At 46.0% G+C, this 16,414-nt stretch overlaps 1 protein-coding gene across 9 annotated transcripts in view; it reads left to right on the top strand.

The window, feature by feature from the left end:
• scrib (scribble planar cell polarity protein) overlaps window positions 1–15,151 on the top strand; it is a 55,683-nt gene extending 40,532 nt beyond the window's left edge. For 2 of the 9 annotated variants that reach the window (XM_061094083.1, XM_061094084.1), the window contains exons 26-41: window positions 465–521; window positions 1,005–1,085; window positions 4,869–4,940; window positions 5,959–6,012; window positions 6,418–6,540; window positions 7,735–7,785; window positions 8,453–8,590; window positions 8,905–9,064; window positions 9,150–9,369; window positions 9,451–9,540; window positions 9,628–9,810; window positions 11,228–11,367; window positions 12,140–12,177; window positions 12,716–12,790; window positions 13,943–13,997; window positions 14,792–15,151. In XM_061094083.1, coding sequence (XP_060950066.1) covers window positions 465–521; window positions 1,005–1,085; window positions 4,869–4,940; window positions 5,959–6,012; window positions 6,418–6,540; window positions 7,735–7,785; window positions 8,453–8,590; window positions 8,905–9,064; window positions 9,150–9,369; window positions 9,451–9,540; window positions 9,628–9,810; window positions 11,228–11,367; window positions 12,140–12,177; window positions 12,716–12,790; window positions 13,943–13,997; window positions 14,792–14,928 — 1,674 coding nt within the window. In that variant the 3' untranslated portion in view covers window positions 14,929–15,151. Of the gene's footprint in view, window positions 1–464; window positions 522–1,004; window positions 1,086–4,868; window positions 4,941–5,958; window positions 6,013–6,417; window positions 6,541–7,734; window positions 7,786–8,452; window positions 8,591–8,904; window positions 9,065–9,149; window positions 9,370–9,450; window positions 9,541–9,627; window positions 9,811–11,227; window positions 11,368–12,139; window positions 12,178–12,715; window positions 12,791–13,942; window positions 13,998–14,236; window positions 14,766–14,791 lie in introns of those variants that run through there. The other 7 variants (XM_061094085.1, XM_061094086.1, XM_061094089.1 and 4 more) reach the window with 6 other exon arrangements.
• The last annotated feature ends 1,263 nt before the right edge of the window (window positions 15,152–16,414 follow it).

The raw sequence follows: 16,414 nt of genomic DNA on the forward strand, positions 1-16,414 counted from the left end.
ACAACGAGGTGTTAGACTTTATTTTTTGGGCGAAACTCGAGTTGGAGCATTTAGAGTCAGAGGCTCAGGTTTGTGTGTTACCGGGTGAATGAAGCTTCTCCTCTGCACCCATACGGGTATTGTGTTTGACAGAACTATTCCTGCAATGTCCCGCCTCGCATGCTTTTTCTGCTCCCATAGCTAATGAATAGAGAACTTTCTAATGTGTGTGGATTCTATCCCTTCTTTCCCCTCTCTTTCTCTCTCTCTCTCTCATCTTTCATTTTCCTTCGGCGTGTTTGGTGTAATACGAAATCATCCAATCATCTCCATACCACCTCCATTACTCTTCTGTTACTTCTCTCCACCTCTTCCCCGGCATCACTTCTTCTCCTCCTCATTGCATCACTGTGTGGCTGTGTGGTTGGGTGTCTTCCCCTCTGTACTCTCCTCCTCCTCCTCCTCCACTTCCTGTCTTGGTGAAGGAGCAAATGCGATTGGATCGTGAGGAGGCAACTCGCCTGCTAGAAGAGGAGACTGAGGTGAGACACTCCTCGACGGCAGGTCCTCAGGCAAACTCTCCTGTCTGTGTAAAAAAAAAAAAGACTAAAAAAACGGCACCTGAACCACAAACACCACAGGTCAGCTGCAACAGGATTTTTTTCCCATGCAACTTATTCCTGGATTTCCAATAAATAGATCGCTGGCATTATTGTACAGATGTGCATGTTCATATTAACATGTTCCTAAAAGTCCAGGTGTTGAGATGATAGTTTGTTTCCGGAGGGTAAGGGAGAACTCATTCCAAACTTTGACTTTACTTTCCCTTAATATAAAAACAAATTGCATTTCAAGAGTTTTCTGTAGTCTGTTTATATTTCGTAAATATGAAGTTTGGGTCCTAAACCTCGCAGCAGGTTTGTATACATTTTAAGTAACAGCCATGTCCCAGTTAAACTATTTGACTTTGAATAGACCTCAGCCTAGACCTCTTCTCACCTCTGTTTCTATTTATTTCCCTGTAGAACATCAGCACAGGACCTTTAAAACTTGACTACAAAACCCTGGCTGCTCTTCCCACCACCAGTCTGCAGAAGGTCAACAGGGTGAGTGATCTTATATCTTAAAAACCGAATGGAAAGCGTTGCTGGTTCTGACGCTCAAACGTGCTACTGTTCAGCGTTTTTTAAAAAGAGTTATTCTCAAAAAAAAGGTTTGTTTTCCTCCTGAGTTGTAAATCGCTGGTTTTCTTGTTTGGCCCATGTTGGCCCCCGAAGCTCAGAATAGATTTCTTCATGGAATCCCACATATTTATGTCCCCTGAAAAATTCTTGAGTGACGGGAGCGTGACTGTTGACCCCCGTCCATGTGTATAACCCCAAGTCGACACGACGGACTGGAAACCTCAGGCTCAAGAGGCCAAACCCATTAAAAATATACATCAAAAACATTAAAAGAACAAGAGAAGACTCGACCAACTTGGACCCAGGATCTTTCACAGACCAAGGAGTTTGGAAAAAGGAATCTCAAGATCAAACTCATCTGGAAACACGGAGAAGAAAGACGTCTGAAAGAAGTTTATATTCGGCACAAAGGAAGCTTGGCACTGTCCTGGTTGATAACCGGTCTAAGTGTGGGAGAGAGCGGTGGCGTGGTGGGGGGGAGGGGAAGGGGAAGGGGACAGCTGCCCACTATCACCCGGCCTGTTCTCTGTGATATTTTAAAACCTGCATCTCGCTCAGAATTGGATGGAGGCTCTGTGGTGGGTGGGGTCCCAGACAGAGCAGGGAGGGTCTCGTCAAACACACACAAGTGTTTCAGTTGAAGTTCACAAAGTCCTCGGAGGAGTAAGTTTGACTTCCTGTTCTGTCCTGTCACCTACAGTGAGTATAAAGCTGCTCAATGGACGAGAGTTTACTGCTTTAGCTTTTATTTTATTTCCTCTTACTGGTATTGTCTCTTATTCTCCTCTGTCATTCTGTGTCTGTGTTGAGTTTGATTGTTTCGTGGTTTTTCTTTTCTTGATTTAGAAAAAAATCACTTACTTAATACATATTTTCAAACTATATCCAGCATTAAGATAACTTACTGCTCACCGTCAAATCTCTGGCCTTGTTAAATTACTGAGCAGAGCGAACATACTCTATTCATGCTCTGTGTGTCACAGCACTGATTTGCTTCCACAGCACATGTGGTCCTTATAAAAAACAGGATGACAGATTTCAAGTTCCACTGACATCTATTGTTAGACATCAGCTGATAAATCCAAACCATGTGTGTATTTTAGGGAGCTTTGAATGAATCAAAATGCAGAAAGCTGATAAGAGTCTTGATTTGGTTTGACAGGGTCATTCTGAAGAACTCACACACCCACAATGAGCTGCTTATCATTGTATTGATATATTTTTAAAGCTTTAATAGGTTTAAACTTGCCTCAACCATTGGTAATACTAGATAATCACCCTTACTTTCACATTAAAGTCACAAGGACGCTTATTAATTAAATTGCATAACTTTTACATAAACGTAGCCTCAGGTCGTCTCTCTCGTCTTTTTCCAATCGAAAACAAAATACCAGTCAGTCGTAGAAAAGCCCTGAAGGTCTCGGTCCTGAAAGTGTGTTGAGAATCGTCAAAGAGGATTTGTTCAGATTCATAAATCGACCACATCACGGAGGACTTTTAATCTTAAGATACTTTATAAACCACTTGATGTTTGCTACCAGCATTTCACCTGTTAAATCTACATTTCAGTGCCAGTTGTTCAGTTCTCGGTCTCTTTGACGAGCAGCTTTTCCCGGCAGGGCGAACTCAGTGTGTTGGCATCCCTCGCGCTCACACCACAACCCCAGCTGTCCCTCGCAGTCTGTGCCGGTGCCAAAAGGCCACTGGTTCACATTCCATCCCACTGACCCTCATCCCACTGCCGACTCTTCCAGTCAGCACGTAGACTCGCACAAGTCCTTCACAATGCACATTCTTCTCCGTGTGACTATTTTGATTATGACCAGATATGTCACGGTCACATCCATTAAAAACATTCCAAGGTTTGCGTGCTCAATTTAATGGATTGACTCAAAGGTTTCTACATCTTTAGGTCTTAATTATGTAAAAACACGCAACATGTAATCCCAGTGTCATGTTTCTTTACGAGGGTTCATTCAAACGTTGCATATTTTCTCTCCTGGTGTCTCCAGCTGTCTTCTCTAAGTACAGTAGGAGTTGAAGTTGTGCTGGAGCCCGAATGTCTCGCTGCTCTGATAATATAGTTATTTAAGGCAGAGGCCTGAAGTGCCTGAACTGCAGCAATGTGTCAAGGAGCATCATCAGCTAACAAGACTTGAATGATGAGCAGTGAGACTTGTATCTTAACGGCTTCTCGACAGATTTAGTGATGTGAGGAACTCGTTTCAGCGACTGGAGGCTTGAGTGTCAAGTTTCAACACACACCATCTTATTTTAGACTTTCTGTGGATTCTTAGAGGTTCTTTTTTTATTATTTAAAGTTGTCATAACAACTCAATAGATGTTTAGTTTGTCATGCCTTGTTATGTACTTTCCTTCTCAATTTCTCCCTTTCTCTGTTATTCTCTTACTTTCATTGAACCAGTTATAGTGAGTGAATCTTTTCTGTCCTTCCTTTATGTCACTTCACTGCATCTGTCCTCCTTTCCTTTTCACTTCTTGTTCAGTTCTCTACCTCTTCCACTGTGACTGCTCCCATGGAGGCCCCCCTACAGGCCCAGTACGGAGCCCCCTTAGAGCCCCTGGGCTTCAGCTTAGCTCACCCCACAAACCCCCTGAGCCACATGGATCCCGAGTCCTGCCCTGGTCTAAACGCAGAGCATGACTTTCTCAATGGATCCCAGTTCGTCCCCAATGGGAGCTCCAGTGCCGACAGCGCCTGCTCGTCAACAACCATAAACTCAGCTACATTTGCCCCTGAAGAAGAGGAGAACCTGGTGGACTCTCAGTCTATCTGCTTCAAGGAGAACCCTTTCCTGGTGGCCAATCGCAGGGGGAAAGGTCGCCCCCCCGGCCAGCAGCTCCTGTCGGGGCCTCCTGTCGGCTACGGGAAACCCGGCCAACTGCAGCCGTGGTTGTTCAGCAAGGCAAGCCGCCTGCCTCAGTGTGGTTTGGAGGCCGCATGACGTGTCACTGCACCGTTTGTCGTTTGGCTTCATTGTGTCGTCTGGACTGGATCACGCGTTTTATATCCCGACTAGTTTTAGATTTTGAGGTTTATTTAAGTATCACATATGGAAGAACAAATCATTCAGATCTAGAGCTGCAACAGTTTCTGCAAATTAATATGATTCAATGTAATTATTGTTTTTTATCCTTTTTAAGGGACAAAATGTCAAAATTATCTGTTTCAGCTTTAACTTGTATTATTTTATTGATAAAGTGAGACTGAAAATAACACAAATTGCAGCTCTAGATTCATTACGTTAGTGCAAATCCAATCCCTACAGGTGTTTCTCAAAAAATCTTGTGCCCGTCCAACATTAATGCCCACTTTTTCTCACAGGAATTGTGTGTCCACTTTTGCGTGTTGATCTCAGTGTTATAAAGATCCGAACCTGTGCATGTTTTTGCTGTGAGCACAGAACGTTGTGGCACCGTGTGAGGAATTCGGGCACATAGTCGGTTTGAAGTCAGGATCGAGTGGAATGTCTGTCCCAGCAGCTGTGAGCAGGGTCACAAGTCGTGAAGGAACGCGACCCACGAGACGCACAGTGAAGTGCATGTTTGTCAGCAGGAGCTTGTTGTGGGTTTAATCTGAGTGGAACATGTTGTTTTGTGTGTTTTTCCTCACTGCTCTTCCAGCTGCACTCAGTGAAAGTAGAAGCAGGTGTAAAGAGTGTTTTTGTCTTTTTGTTTTTGCAGGCTCCTTCCTCTGATTTCACCAGGACCGACAGCCCCATCCGGGAAACTCCCTACTCCCCCACCATCCAGCCGGTGAGCCGCGTGAACACCCGCCAGTCATCCATATCACAAATCAGCTGTTCATATCATCTCTTTTCTTTATTTTCCTCCTTCTCCATGAGTCACCTCCAACACTATAGAAGAGCTATTTTTACATTTGACACTTTTGACCTCTGCTCACACCTGTAGCCCAGCCACCACTCTTCCAACAGCTCGCTGGCAGGCAGGGAGACCCGCTTCGTAAGTGGGTCGCCTGGCCCTCTCTGCTCTGGCCTGGAGTTTTGTACCTTTTATAGCACGTGTCAGCTGCTCTGCATCTCTTTATAAAACCCAGAGACTAGTTCGGCTATCGTGTCTGGCAATCTGAAAAGCATGTGACTGCTTCTCTGTGGCCAGCTGACGACTGATGCTTTGCCTCATGCAATCTGGACGTGCGTACATTGGAGAAGCAAGATAGTCCTTTGTATCACAATTAGATTTATATAAATTCTTGATGAATCTCTATTTCCAGCAAAGTTCAGACGGTATTTATACACTTAAAAAACGAAAATGGAGAGTTTAACAAACCCTTGTGGTGTTTCATTTGCCTGGCATCCTAAAAAAAACCACAATATTTACAGGGTTTATGTGGCGTCGTAAAAGTACATTGAAATATTACCTACAAGGTCTTAAATGTAAACTTAATCAAGCCGTATCTAAACATATTTAACGCTTCTTCCACTGTGCTGTAAAATGAGTCTTGTTGTGGCGGCATGCGTAGTTTGTAAAGTGTGTTTTTGGTCTTTCATGGACACCGACATTCTGATAACAACCAGATTAAAACAATAAGCTGAAGTCATGTAAACTGCATTTTTCTGATTATCTTGAATAAGACCATACTTGGCATAAGCAATAATCACATCAAGATATGTGAAGTTTGACCAGATCAATTCTTCTTAGTCTTAAAAAGGTCTTAAATTAAAACTTGCAGAAAGTAAAAATGTAGTAACTATAAGAGGTGATGGTCTGTACATGCTAAATTATTTTATTTAATAATTCATGTTTTTTGCAGGCAAACATTCATTGCACCTCCACTCCCACTGCCAAGGACACCAGCCCATCATCAGTGAGTGTCCATGGAGCCACTCAGAAAATAAACTGCTCTCACTGGTTTAAATTGACATTCCAGGAAACATTTATCCCAGACTCTACCAATGTGATTACACCTCATGCAATGAAAACATTATTTACTGTAATTTGTGTTATTATTGTTCAGAGTTACATTTTAATTTCTAGGCATTTGTTTTGTTCGATTATTGGAGCTTCTACCCTAAAATAAAAACACATAAATATCACATTAAAGGTTGTATTAGATTGTGAATATAAATCTTTAAAGCATCGTCCTTCACTTATCTTACACTAGGTGCATCTCATCCATTGACTCCAGTCATTTTGAGTTGTCCTTCATCCTAAAGTTGGTCTTCTCCTTCTCTTGTATCTGAACCATCATTTGTTTTCTCGTCCTCTCCAGACGCGACCGGGTGCCATCCAGCCGGTCGGCCGCGTGTGGCCCAGTACCTCCCCCGCCACTCCGGAAGGCCACAGTCCCAACCCCTTTCAGCATGGCCCCTCCCCCTTCAACTCCCAGACCTCTGTAAGACCCCTCACCACCACATAGGGCTGTTTTATCACCTCTGTCCGCTCGGTGCCGCGTCCCGTGACGCCACAGACAACTTTAACGGTGTCCCACAACAGAACAGAAGCTCAGATGTTCACGGCACAAGAATGATTTTAGTTTCTAAATGAGTCTAGAACCAGAGAAAGGAAGGCTTGTGTTAGAAGTCCCTGCTGCTGTCTGTGACCTTCAGGCACACCTAGAGGTCACCTGTGTTCGAACTATAACTGTAAACAAAGCGTTCAACCTGACTGAGCTCCGGAGTCAAACATCACACCTCATGATTTCATCTTTCTGTAATTTCCGTTTCTTCTCTTGGCAGCAGCTCAACTCAATTGGTAAATACTGACAAACATTTCATCTCACATCGTCCAGATCGTTTCACGAAGCTGCTCACACAGACAAATCTGTCCGGGCGTTGAAGTTTCCGAGCCCTAGTGTCTGTCTCTCTCTGGCATTCTCCCTCCTCTCTCTCATGAAACCAGCCGCCATGCTGTTCACCGTTCTCCTCCACAGTCTTCTTCAACTCTGCTGGTTTTTTTCATAGTCTACCCTCTCCTCCATCTGTCTGTCTGTCCTCCCCTCCTCCTCCTCCTCCTCCTCTCCCCTTCGCCTCCTTCTACCATATGGACCTACCCCACCCTCCATGCCCCCTGCTCCCTCCCCCCTCCCCCCTGCAGCCTCGCGCCCCCTCCCCCACCTCGCCCGACGAGTTCCCCATGAATGTCAAGCAGGCATACAAGGCGTTTGCCGCCGTGCCTCGCTCACTGGCCGGGCTGGAGCCGCCGCAGGTAGGCCAAGCTGCCCGGAGTCGCCCGGGTTTTACCACACACGCATGCTCTGGTGACTGGTTGATCTCACCCCGCCCCCTCCTGACTGGAGCAGGCTGTCCTTTCAGGAGCCTGCGCCGTGTCGGGGGGTCCTGTGACGTGCTGTGACGTGTGGAATGCCTTCATCGTGCGTCTTTTGTCCTCCAGTGCCATCGTCTGTCTCACTGGTGTTGACTCGTGATCCATTCGTCCATCCGTGTGTGACTCGTGAACTAATATTCAACCCTCTCTTCCCGTGTACATTGAATCCCAGCTGTTAATGAGTCTGCCTGCTCTCTAACTGTCATGTCCGGAGTTTATTGCTCATCACATTTATTAACACCTCTCCTGCTTCTCCCTACAGGAGCAGTACGGTGTGAGGAACAACTTTCATCCGAAGCAACCTTCTCCAGAGGTGAGGAAACATATATCGACCACGAAATAATGAAAAGCTCAGCTTTCTGCTGCATTGCACAGGCGTCAATAAAAGCCATTAATTCAGTCATATTTTAGGACTCGACACTTATACGCTCACATCATCAGATTTTGCTTCTGTAGGCAGGAACGTTTACAAGTTAGTTTACTCTAAACGTTTTTTGGAAGCCAGGTTTATTCTACTGGAGTTTCTTACAAGTTTGAGTTGGGGAAAAGATTCCCGACATAAAAAAGGTTCAACATCTTTACAGCAGGAAAGACTGAATCACCTGAATTACTTTTCACCTTTCATACAAATGAGTATATATTGACCTGCAAATAAGCAACAAGCTGATTATATATAAGTTATTCAAGAATGAGACTAATCCAGTAAATCAGTGACTTTTAAAGATGTCACCATTTTGTGGCATTAAATTAATAATCAATGCAGACTCTAATTTCCGATGTGATGAAACATTACTATGACACTGAAGCTCAAAAAGCCATGGAAGCATTTCACGTTTATATTTACTAAAGGAAAGGTTACTCAAGGACAAAATAATATTACAGAGGAGAATATTAATCAGCAGGTACTAGGTATACACACAGTGTGCTTTACTTAGTGGCTCGGTGTGACAGCCTGGTAACGACCTTTGTGGCCTTTTCAGCCTGAGTTGCACAACGAGGTGTTTGATGATGTCATAGATGGTCAGGAGGGAGCAGTGACCAGCCAGGTCTCCCCCCGGCGGGAGTATATGAGCCTGGCAGCAGTGCCACGTCACTCCAGGGCTTCATTGGACCTGCAGGTACCCACCGCCTCTGGGCTGTGGTGTGCTCGGCTCGCCCGGTGGTGGTGTTAGGCAGCCGTGCTACTTCTGGCAATAGTGGGACTGTCAGATAATTCAGCTTAAGTCAGCTCCATGGTGCTGGGTTTTAATTCGTTCTCTTCTCTTTCTCCTTGGTCCCAAATCCCTTTTGCATCTCTGGTCTTTGCCCTTTTTAGCAAATGGTTCTGCAACAATGAAAACAGCAACAAAAACAAACATTTGCCTTAATCTTTCTATCCTCACTTGTTCATATCTCAGCTACTCTAACCTTTATCATTTCTGTTACCCTACAGAGTCCTTCTCCTCGGGGTACAGGCAGCCCAGAGCAGAGATCCTTCAGGGACAGACAGAAGTATTTCGAGATCGACGTGAAGCAGCAGACGCCTGAAAAACCCAAACCTCGAGTCTCTCTTGTTGGAGAGGATGACCTCAAGAACATGAGGGAGGAAGAAGGTACGTGGGCGTCTCCTCCTACACACCTCGGCTCAACATCTGACCCGAGTGACATTTAACAACCTGTCTGTTCGTCTCACTCCAGCGAGGAAGTTTGATCTGCGGGCGCAGGAGTACCTCCTGGACGAAGATGAGGATGACGAGGAGGAGGACTTGGCCAAGCAGGTGGCTCAGATGAAGGCCAGCGGCAAAGTGTTGCTGGACGGCGTGGAGTATAAAGTGGAGCCAGCGTCCAGCCCCTCTCAGCACTGCGCCACCCCCCCGAGCTACAACCTCACACCACCGAGCTACTGTGGCAGCTCAGGGTAATAATCTGTGTTCTGCTGTTGCTCAACACATAAAGTTTCTCTTCTCCTTTCCTCAGTAACTGTTTCTCGTGTGTGTAGACCCTCCTCTGTGGACGGTAAAGGAGACTCTCAGAGGAATTCAATGGAGGACAGCTTCAGGCTGGATCAGAGGCCCAACTCCATGACGGGGTAATAACCACACACAGCATCACATCTTTTAAATGAAGTCCGTGTGCTGTGGTCTTTGTTACTGAATCTCCTCCTCTGGCTCGTCAGGTTGATCCCAGCGTACCAAGGGGAGTCGGCGGCTCCCATCCGCACGGCCAAGGCCGAGCGCCGACACCAGGAGAGGCTTCGCATGCAGAGTCCCGAGCTGGCGTTCGCCCTCGACAAGGACCTGTCCCCGGCCGAGAAGAGAGCTCAGGAGGCGGAGAAACGAGCCATGTGGAGAGCAGCACGGTAACAGAGCAGATCACGTCCTTTTGGTTCATTAAACCTTTCATTTACTTTTCTTTTTATTCTCACTTTGTATTTTCAGGACTGGTAGTAAAAAAACAAACATCTGCTGATTTCTAGGTGTTGAATCAGTCTTTGACGTCATCTGTGTCTGTTCAATTATTGATGATGTAAAGATTCTCAAATTAAAGCCGACACTTAGATGTTGCCTCCATTACGACTTATCTTCCCCCTGTCACACTTCCTGATAAACAGGAAGCTGCTCAATAACAAGGATCAGGATTATTTCCAAAGGTGTCTTAACGTGTAGTTAACACAAAAGCCAAACGTGTGACGGCAGCCTCCTCTGTATGTGTGTGTGTGGTTGTTAGTCTGTCTCCCCTCTCTTATTATTTCAAGTCTTAAACGTCTAAAAAGGAAAAAGCCTATTTATTATTTCTGCTTCTCTTACTTGTGTGAGTGTTTTATCTTCCACTCTTTGGTTTTCTCCTCTTTTTCTGTCTTTTCTTTCCTCCTTCCTCTCTCTTTCTATGTTTCTTCCTCGTCATTTCTCTCCTCCACCCTGGTGTTCCTCCTCCCACTCGCCCCTCCTCTCTGTCACCCTCTTCCTCCCCCTCTCACCGGCCTGGTGGGCACAGGCCCGGTGGTCTAGAGGACGATGTTAGGCAGTATGAGCAGGACCTGGCTAAGAGGCTCTACCAGGCCCGGGTGAGGGCGTCTCAGGGCACGGCTGAGGCCCCCCCGCCCCCCACCTCTTCCTCCACCACCTCCTCCTCTGCAGCCTCCCAGCTCAGGTCTGCTCCGCGGCCCACGCCACCGGGGCCAGACGCACGGCATCATGGGGGGTGTGCTGGGGTGCTTTGCCGTTGGTATTTTAGCTAGAGGCCGGTTGTGGAAAGGTCCGAGCAAGCACTCGCAGAGACGACCCTGTGAAAGTGCTTCACTGCCTTTCTAGAGCCGTCTTGCTTCTGCACGTCTTTGCTGTTTCCATTTCTAGCTTCCTCTGACTCCTCCCTCTCTCTGCCCTCTGTCTTGTCCCCCCCCCCCTCCCTCTCTCTCTCTCTCTCTCTGCAGCATTCTCTTCATGTTCATTTGTGCCTTGCTGTTCTCTTGAGTTTCCATCCTGTGATTTGCACTAACACACAGCCTGCAGTAGGTTTGCAAGCTATCTGTGAGTTCAGGGTAAACCTACTTGCAGCAGGTCGTCCTTTTCCTGGAATGCCCCAATGGTTTTTAATGAGCGATGAAATTCAACCGGTTTGTCACAGCACACCAGGACAAGGAGAACCCAGAGTTAGTAGTGACTGGTGCTGCGCCCACCTCAGTGGTGTGTGCCTGTTTGTGTCATTACCTCCTTAACGCTTTAGTTTCCTTTCTCTAGTTACTCTCATTTATCTGATGGTGATGGTGTCTCTTGCAGGATGAAGTCTCTGGAGCAGGATGCGCTGAAGGCTCAGATGGTCATCGCAAAGTCTCGGGATGGGAAGAAGCGTGGGACGTTAGACCAGCTGACGGAGTCTCCGTCGCCTGCTCCCACTCCGTCTCCTACACCCATGGAAGGTAGGACGCTGCTCTCCATCCGAGCTCTGAGGCCTTTTTACATGACAGCCATCTTCTCTTGTACTTGTGTCGTGGATTTAAAGTTTCTTTAAAAGATTTAAGATCTCAATTTCAAGAACTGTGTCACTGTCCAATTACTTCTGGACTGGTCTGTATATCTTGAAATACTCTGAAGAAAACGTTTAAACTTCTAAGTACATCTTAATATCTTTAAGTAGATCTTATCTTACTTTTTTCTATTTTGGGTTTCCACACCACTCCCGAGTTTTCGAGTATCGATACTTCAGAAGTTTGGAATCGGGCTTGTCTCATTTTAGTAGACAATCTGCTTCCTCCAAATTTAAAACTTAAAAATTTAAAAACTGTTCAGTTTACTAAGAGGTTAACTTAGTTTAACCTCAGTTGACAAGTCACCAGAGTTACTTTTACACACAACAACACACACACACAGTTGTTTTCTTTGTTAATGAATATTAACGGTCACCGCCTATTCCAGAAAATCTCTGCACCTTAGCACTGTACGTGCCCATAACTCTCTCACTGTATATTTTGTTTCGTTTTATATTGTTTTATATATATATATATATATATATATATATATATATATATATATATATATATATTGTTGTTTAATGTCTGATTGTTATTTATGTGCACCAACCACACCAAAGCAATATCCTGTATGTGAATATATACTAGGCAATTAAAAGAATTCTGATTCTGATTTGCGTGCATCATGAAGCCTAATCCAACTTTGTCTTTTCTCTGACAGAGCTCAGTCCTTGTGGAGTCACTTCACCCGGCAGACTGGTAAGAATCAACTTTAAAATCTTCCAGGTTTCAAAAGTTTGTTTTCCTCAGATTTCTCCACCGGCCTCTGTGTCAGTGTGAGTGTTTCACTGTTTCCTCTGTGAGGACTGTGAGAGCTTGAATCATCAAATACTTGAACAAATCTCTGATTTTGCAGTTTATTCTGAGGAGTTTTACTTGAAAAGTCCACAAATGAGGTTGTTTGTTTACAAGCCTGGAAAAAGGTAAAAGTAGATTTGCTTCCAAACACATTAACTCATCATCTTGCTCATTGTCACTCCGGCCAATCAGCGCTGAGAACACACTGCTCTCCCATCCTACGCCACCAGCTGGCTGACTGAATCACCCATGAGCCTCTCTGCCTCCCACCTCTCCTTTCTCCATTTCCTCAACTATTTCCCCCTCCCTCTCCTCTTTTATTTTTGATATTCTCCCTCTGCAATCCTTTCTCCTCTGACCTATTTTGTCCCATCCTCTCCCCCCCCCCTCTCCTCTCTCTCCCTCTCCCCCTGCTCATCCCTGTTTACTATCCTTCTAGTCCCTGTCGTCAAAGAAGTTTGACTACCGACAGTTTGCCGCCATTCCTTCTTCCAAACCCGTATACGACATCCAGGTATTGGCTGCATGCCGAGATCCTCCCGGGCCTCGCCCCCCCTCCCTGTGGCCTCCCCCCCCCCTCCGGTTTCTCTGTTAATCATGAGGCATCAGTGTAAAGTCTCGGTTGTGGCTCCGCTGTTGATCTTCACTTCCTGCTCTGCACTGTCACAGCGGTGTGACTCACTAACTCTCCCCTGCACAGTGAAAAAACCCTTTTACTTTAGATAACGACACAGAACTCCGCCCCCTGGTCTCCTCCTCCTCTCCTCTCCCCCCCTTAACACTCCCATGCAAGAGCATCATCAAAGGTAACCATCACAACCATCGACCTCTCAGCTAACCAGTCACAGACATTAACACTCACCAGCTGCAGAGACACAGTTTGAATCCCCACTAACCAGATTCGCTCTCAACAAACTCTGTATCTCATCCACTTTAACGTCTGTCGGCCTGTTCCACGCATGAGTCGCACTTCAGGGGGAGTAACGCGTCCAACGTGGATTTTCCTCTCATGCTTCTGCGTAAAGCCTACCCCCCACTGTAAATGTCTGCCACATGTTTAATTTCTTCTGCGAGACGTAAGAGAGACGGGAGGGGAGCTGGTGTTTTACTCGTCCGTGCTCAGGTGTCTGTGGTCGTCTGTTGTCTGCGCTTTTCTCTACTATGACGTTTTTATGACAGTTTTGACCTCTGACTTTGCAAAGACTCTTTTGACCAGCCGGCCCATCGCTGCTAAAAAGAAACTTGTTGAGGAAACGCTGTCCTGAATGAGTCAGTGTACGAAGTCTGAACTTATCCTGTGTGTTGTTAGTCAGGTGGAACAAGCTGCTTCTACACAACAGAGTTAAACTATAATCTAACAAAATAACGGGACTGGTGTTGGTTCCTTCATCGTGCGTTGGTGGTGTCGGTGGATTGTGGCGCTGTACTGGTTCTGTCTCTGTGGCTGTGACCTCACATCGCTCAGAACCCTGGAACCTGACGACCCGACTAAACCTCTGCTCTAACATGCCTCTCTCTCCCGGGGGGGAGTAGAGATACTTCCTGTGGAGCTGACATGTGGCCTCGCTGCCGGCTCCGCCCCTCACCTGGTGGAGGTTTCCCCGAGGGTACAGGGGTCATCACCCCCCCGCTGCTCCGTTACTCACTGTCCTGTCTTTTCTTCCAGTCTCCGGACCCAGTCCAGGACCTGCAGTTCATTGACGACGGCTCCAGCAGCCCAGGTGAGAAGCAGAGCGACTCAGAGTGTGTGTGTGTGTGTGTGTGTGTGTGTGTGTGTGTGTGTGTGTGTGTGTGTGTGTGTGTGTGTGTGTGTGTGTGTGTGTGTGTGTGTGTGTGTGTGTGTGTGTGTGTGTGTGTGTGTGTGTGTGTGTGTGTGTGTGTGTGTGTGTGTGTGTGTGTGTGTGTGTGGACACTCAGGAACAATTTCATTGCCTCACATCCTCTATCCCCTTTGATTCAGGTGCCTACCTGGGATAAGCAGCTCCTATTGGTAGGATCCTGTGTGCATGTGTTTGTGTATCTCTGTGTGTGTGTGTGGGCTCAGTTTGTATGACTGTGTGCTGGTTTGTGGTTTTACACTCTTAACACGCTTGTGTGGCAAACTGGGTTCAGGTGTGCGTCACCAGATCTGAAGCAGCAACTGATGCTGAGTCCAAAGTGGAAGAGAAACACGTCGAGTCCAATCTAATGATCTGAAACTAACTTTGATCTGGAGTGAGCATGGTTTGGTTTAAAGCTCATAAGGAGCTAGATCACTGTGACACAAGGTTTAAACTACAACAAGTATATAAAACTAACACATGCACATTGGTTCCTGGACTAGCTTTATTGTTAGAAGAGCTCAGGGAGGTGTTTCTGCTCCTGCTTGGCCTGCGGTGCTTCTCCAGCAGGTTTCAGGATCCGTCCGGTCGCCTCCATCTCTCCTCCTCCGCTCTGCTGGTGATGGGGTTTGACTGTCAAACAGAAAGAGAAACACAAGTGACTCATCTTGTTCTGTTTCGTTGTTGTTGTCTAGGACCCACTGCCAACCCCGAGGCAGAGGTCGCCCCCCCGCCGCCCGCCACCTCCGCCCTGGAGGAGATGGCCTTGTACAGCAACAAGCGCAAACTGAGGCAGGGCCGCCGCAGCCTGGAAACCGCCGTGCCCACGTAACCCCTCACACGCCGAGAGAAGGAACCCCAACACACACACACACACACACACACACACACACGCTGTGGAACACTGGCAGAAGAAAACACGAGGGTGCCGAGTCACTCAACACTACACGGTGTCAGTAGAGCGAGAGATCTACTCTCACACATATATAACCACTGCAGAGACTACAGAGCTTGATAGTTGCCACACACACACACACACACACACACACACACACACACACACACACACACACACACACACACTCACTTATATCCTGCGTGCCAGTCTTGCCTTGACAGTCTGGGCGAGTCGGCAAGTTGCTCAGCGGGCGAGAGAGAGCCGGTGTGGTTAGCTAGGATCGCTACTTACAGACATTCTGTTTTTATTTTTATCCACGCTCTGCCTAGTAGATCTATTTTAACAAGAGGTGACCGAAATATTTAGTTTTTTTTGTTTTTATATTTGTCTCGCTCCAATGATTTAAGAAAAACAAAACAAAAAAAAACGTACTGGAAGATAAAAAGAAATGGGTCATATCTGTACTAATGATATTTTTAGGATTTCAGTGACTAGATTGTGAAACGTCAGGGGGGGGGGGGTTCTTGTACATATTAACTGAAGGAACATCCTGCTACCTTCACGCTCACTAGCTTTTAAAAAAACACACATATTGTTTTGTTGCACTGACTCTGATCAGCTTTTTAAGAACATATCTTTACTAATTTATTGTTTTACTCAATTTAAAGGCCTTTTATTTTACACTGTTTTAACTCATCCAGTCCCTCTGGGTTCAAGAGGAAGTCGAGGTTTAAGCTTAATCCCAGATTATACATGTCTCCTTAAGGAGTTGCTCATTACTTTATCATTAAATCTACTTTATTAACCTGACCAGGGGCGTTTTGATTTGATCATATCTCCAGCTTTGGACAGCTTGGATGAAATCAGCATCAGAAACTGAAATGTTATCACAGATTTAAAATATAAAGCATCTGTTTAGTTGTTTATTCTGTGCTTACGTTCCCCCTGTAAAGAGTATGACCACCGGCTGGAGGTTGCAGCCACTCAGAATATTGAATATCAACATTTGGGAACATGCATCATTTGCTATTTAACGGTACTGACCCTGCCTTACCCTTACTCCCGTTTTTTTAAATATTGAATCAATGTGAATCATTAATTTCTATCCTTTGTTTTATCAAGTGACGTGAAGGTAGCAGGTGTTTTTTTCTGTCTATGGATAATTTAAATCTGATGCCACTGAGAAAAAAAAAAGTCATTTATTGTTGTGTGAATAATGTACAAATACTGAAAGAAGAAAAAAGCAAACTTTGGGTTGGACACGGAGCTGGACCGATGGAGTGGGGGGGGTCTGGACGGGCTCTCTGCATGTATATTGATCTGTGGATGGGAGAGCTGCGAGAGGCGGAGCCAATGAGAAGCTCCTCTCGACACGGTGACCACATTCAGCTCGCCGCTTGACATTCTGTCGGTTTAGGAA

This window comes from Limanda limanda, chromosome 20, assembly GCF_963576545.1.
Source record: "Limanda limanda chromosome 20, fLimLim1.1, whole genome shotgun sequence".
In the NCBI taxonomy this organism is placed as follows: domain Eukaryota; kingdom Metazoa; phylum Chordata; class Actinopteri; order Pleuronectiformes; family Pleuronectidae; genus Limanda; species Limanda limanda.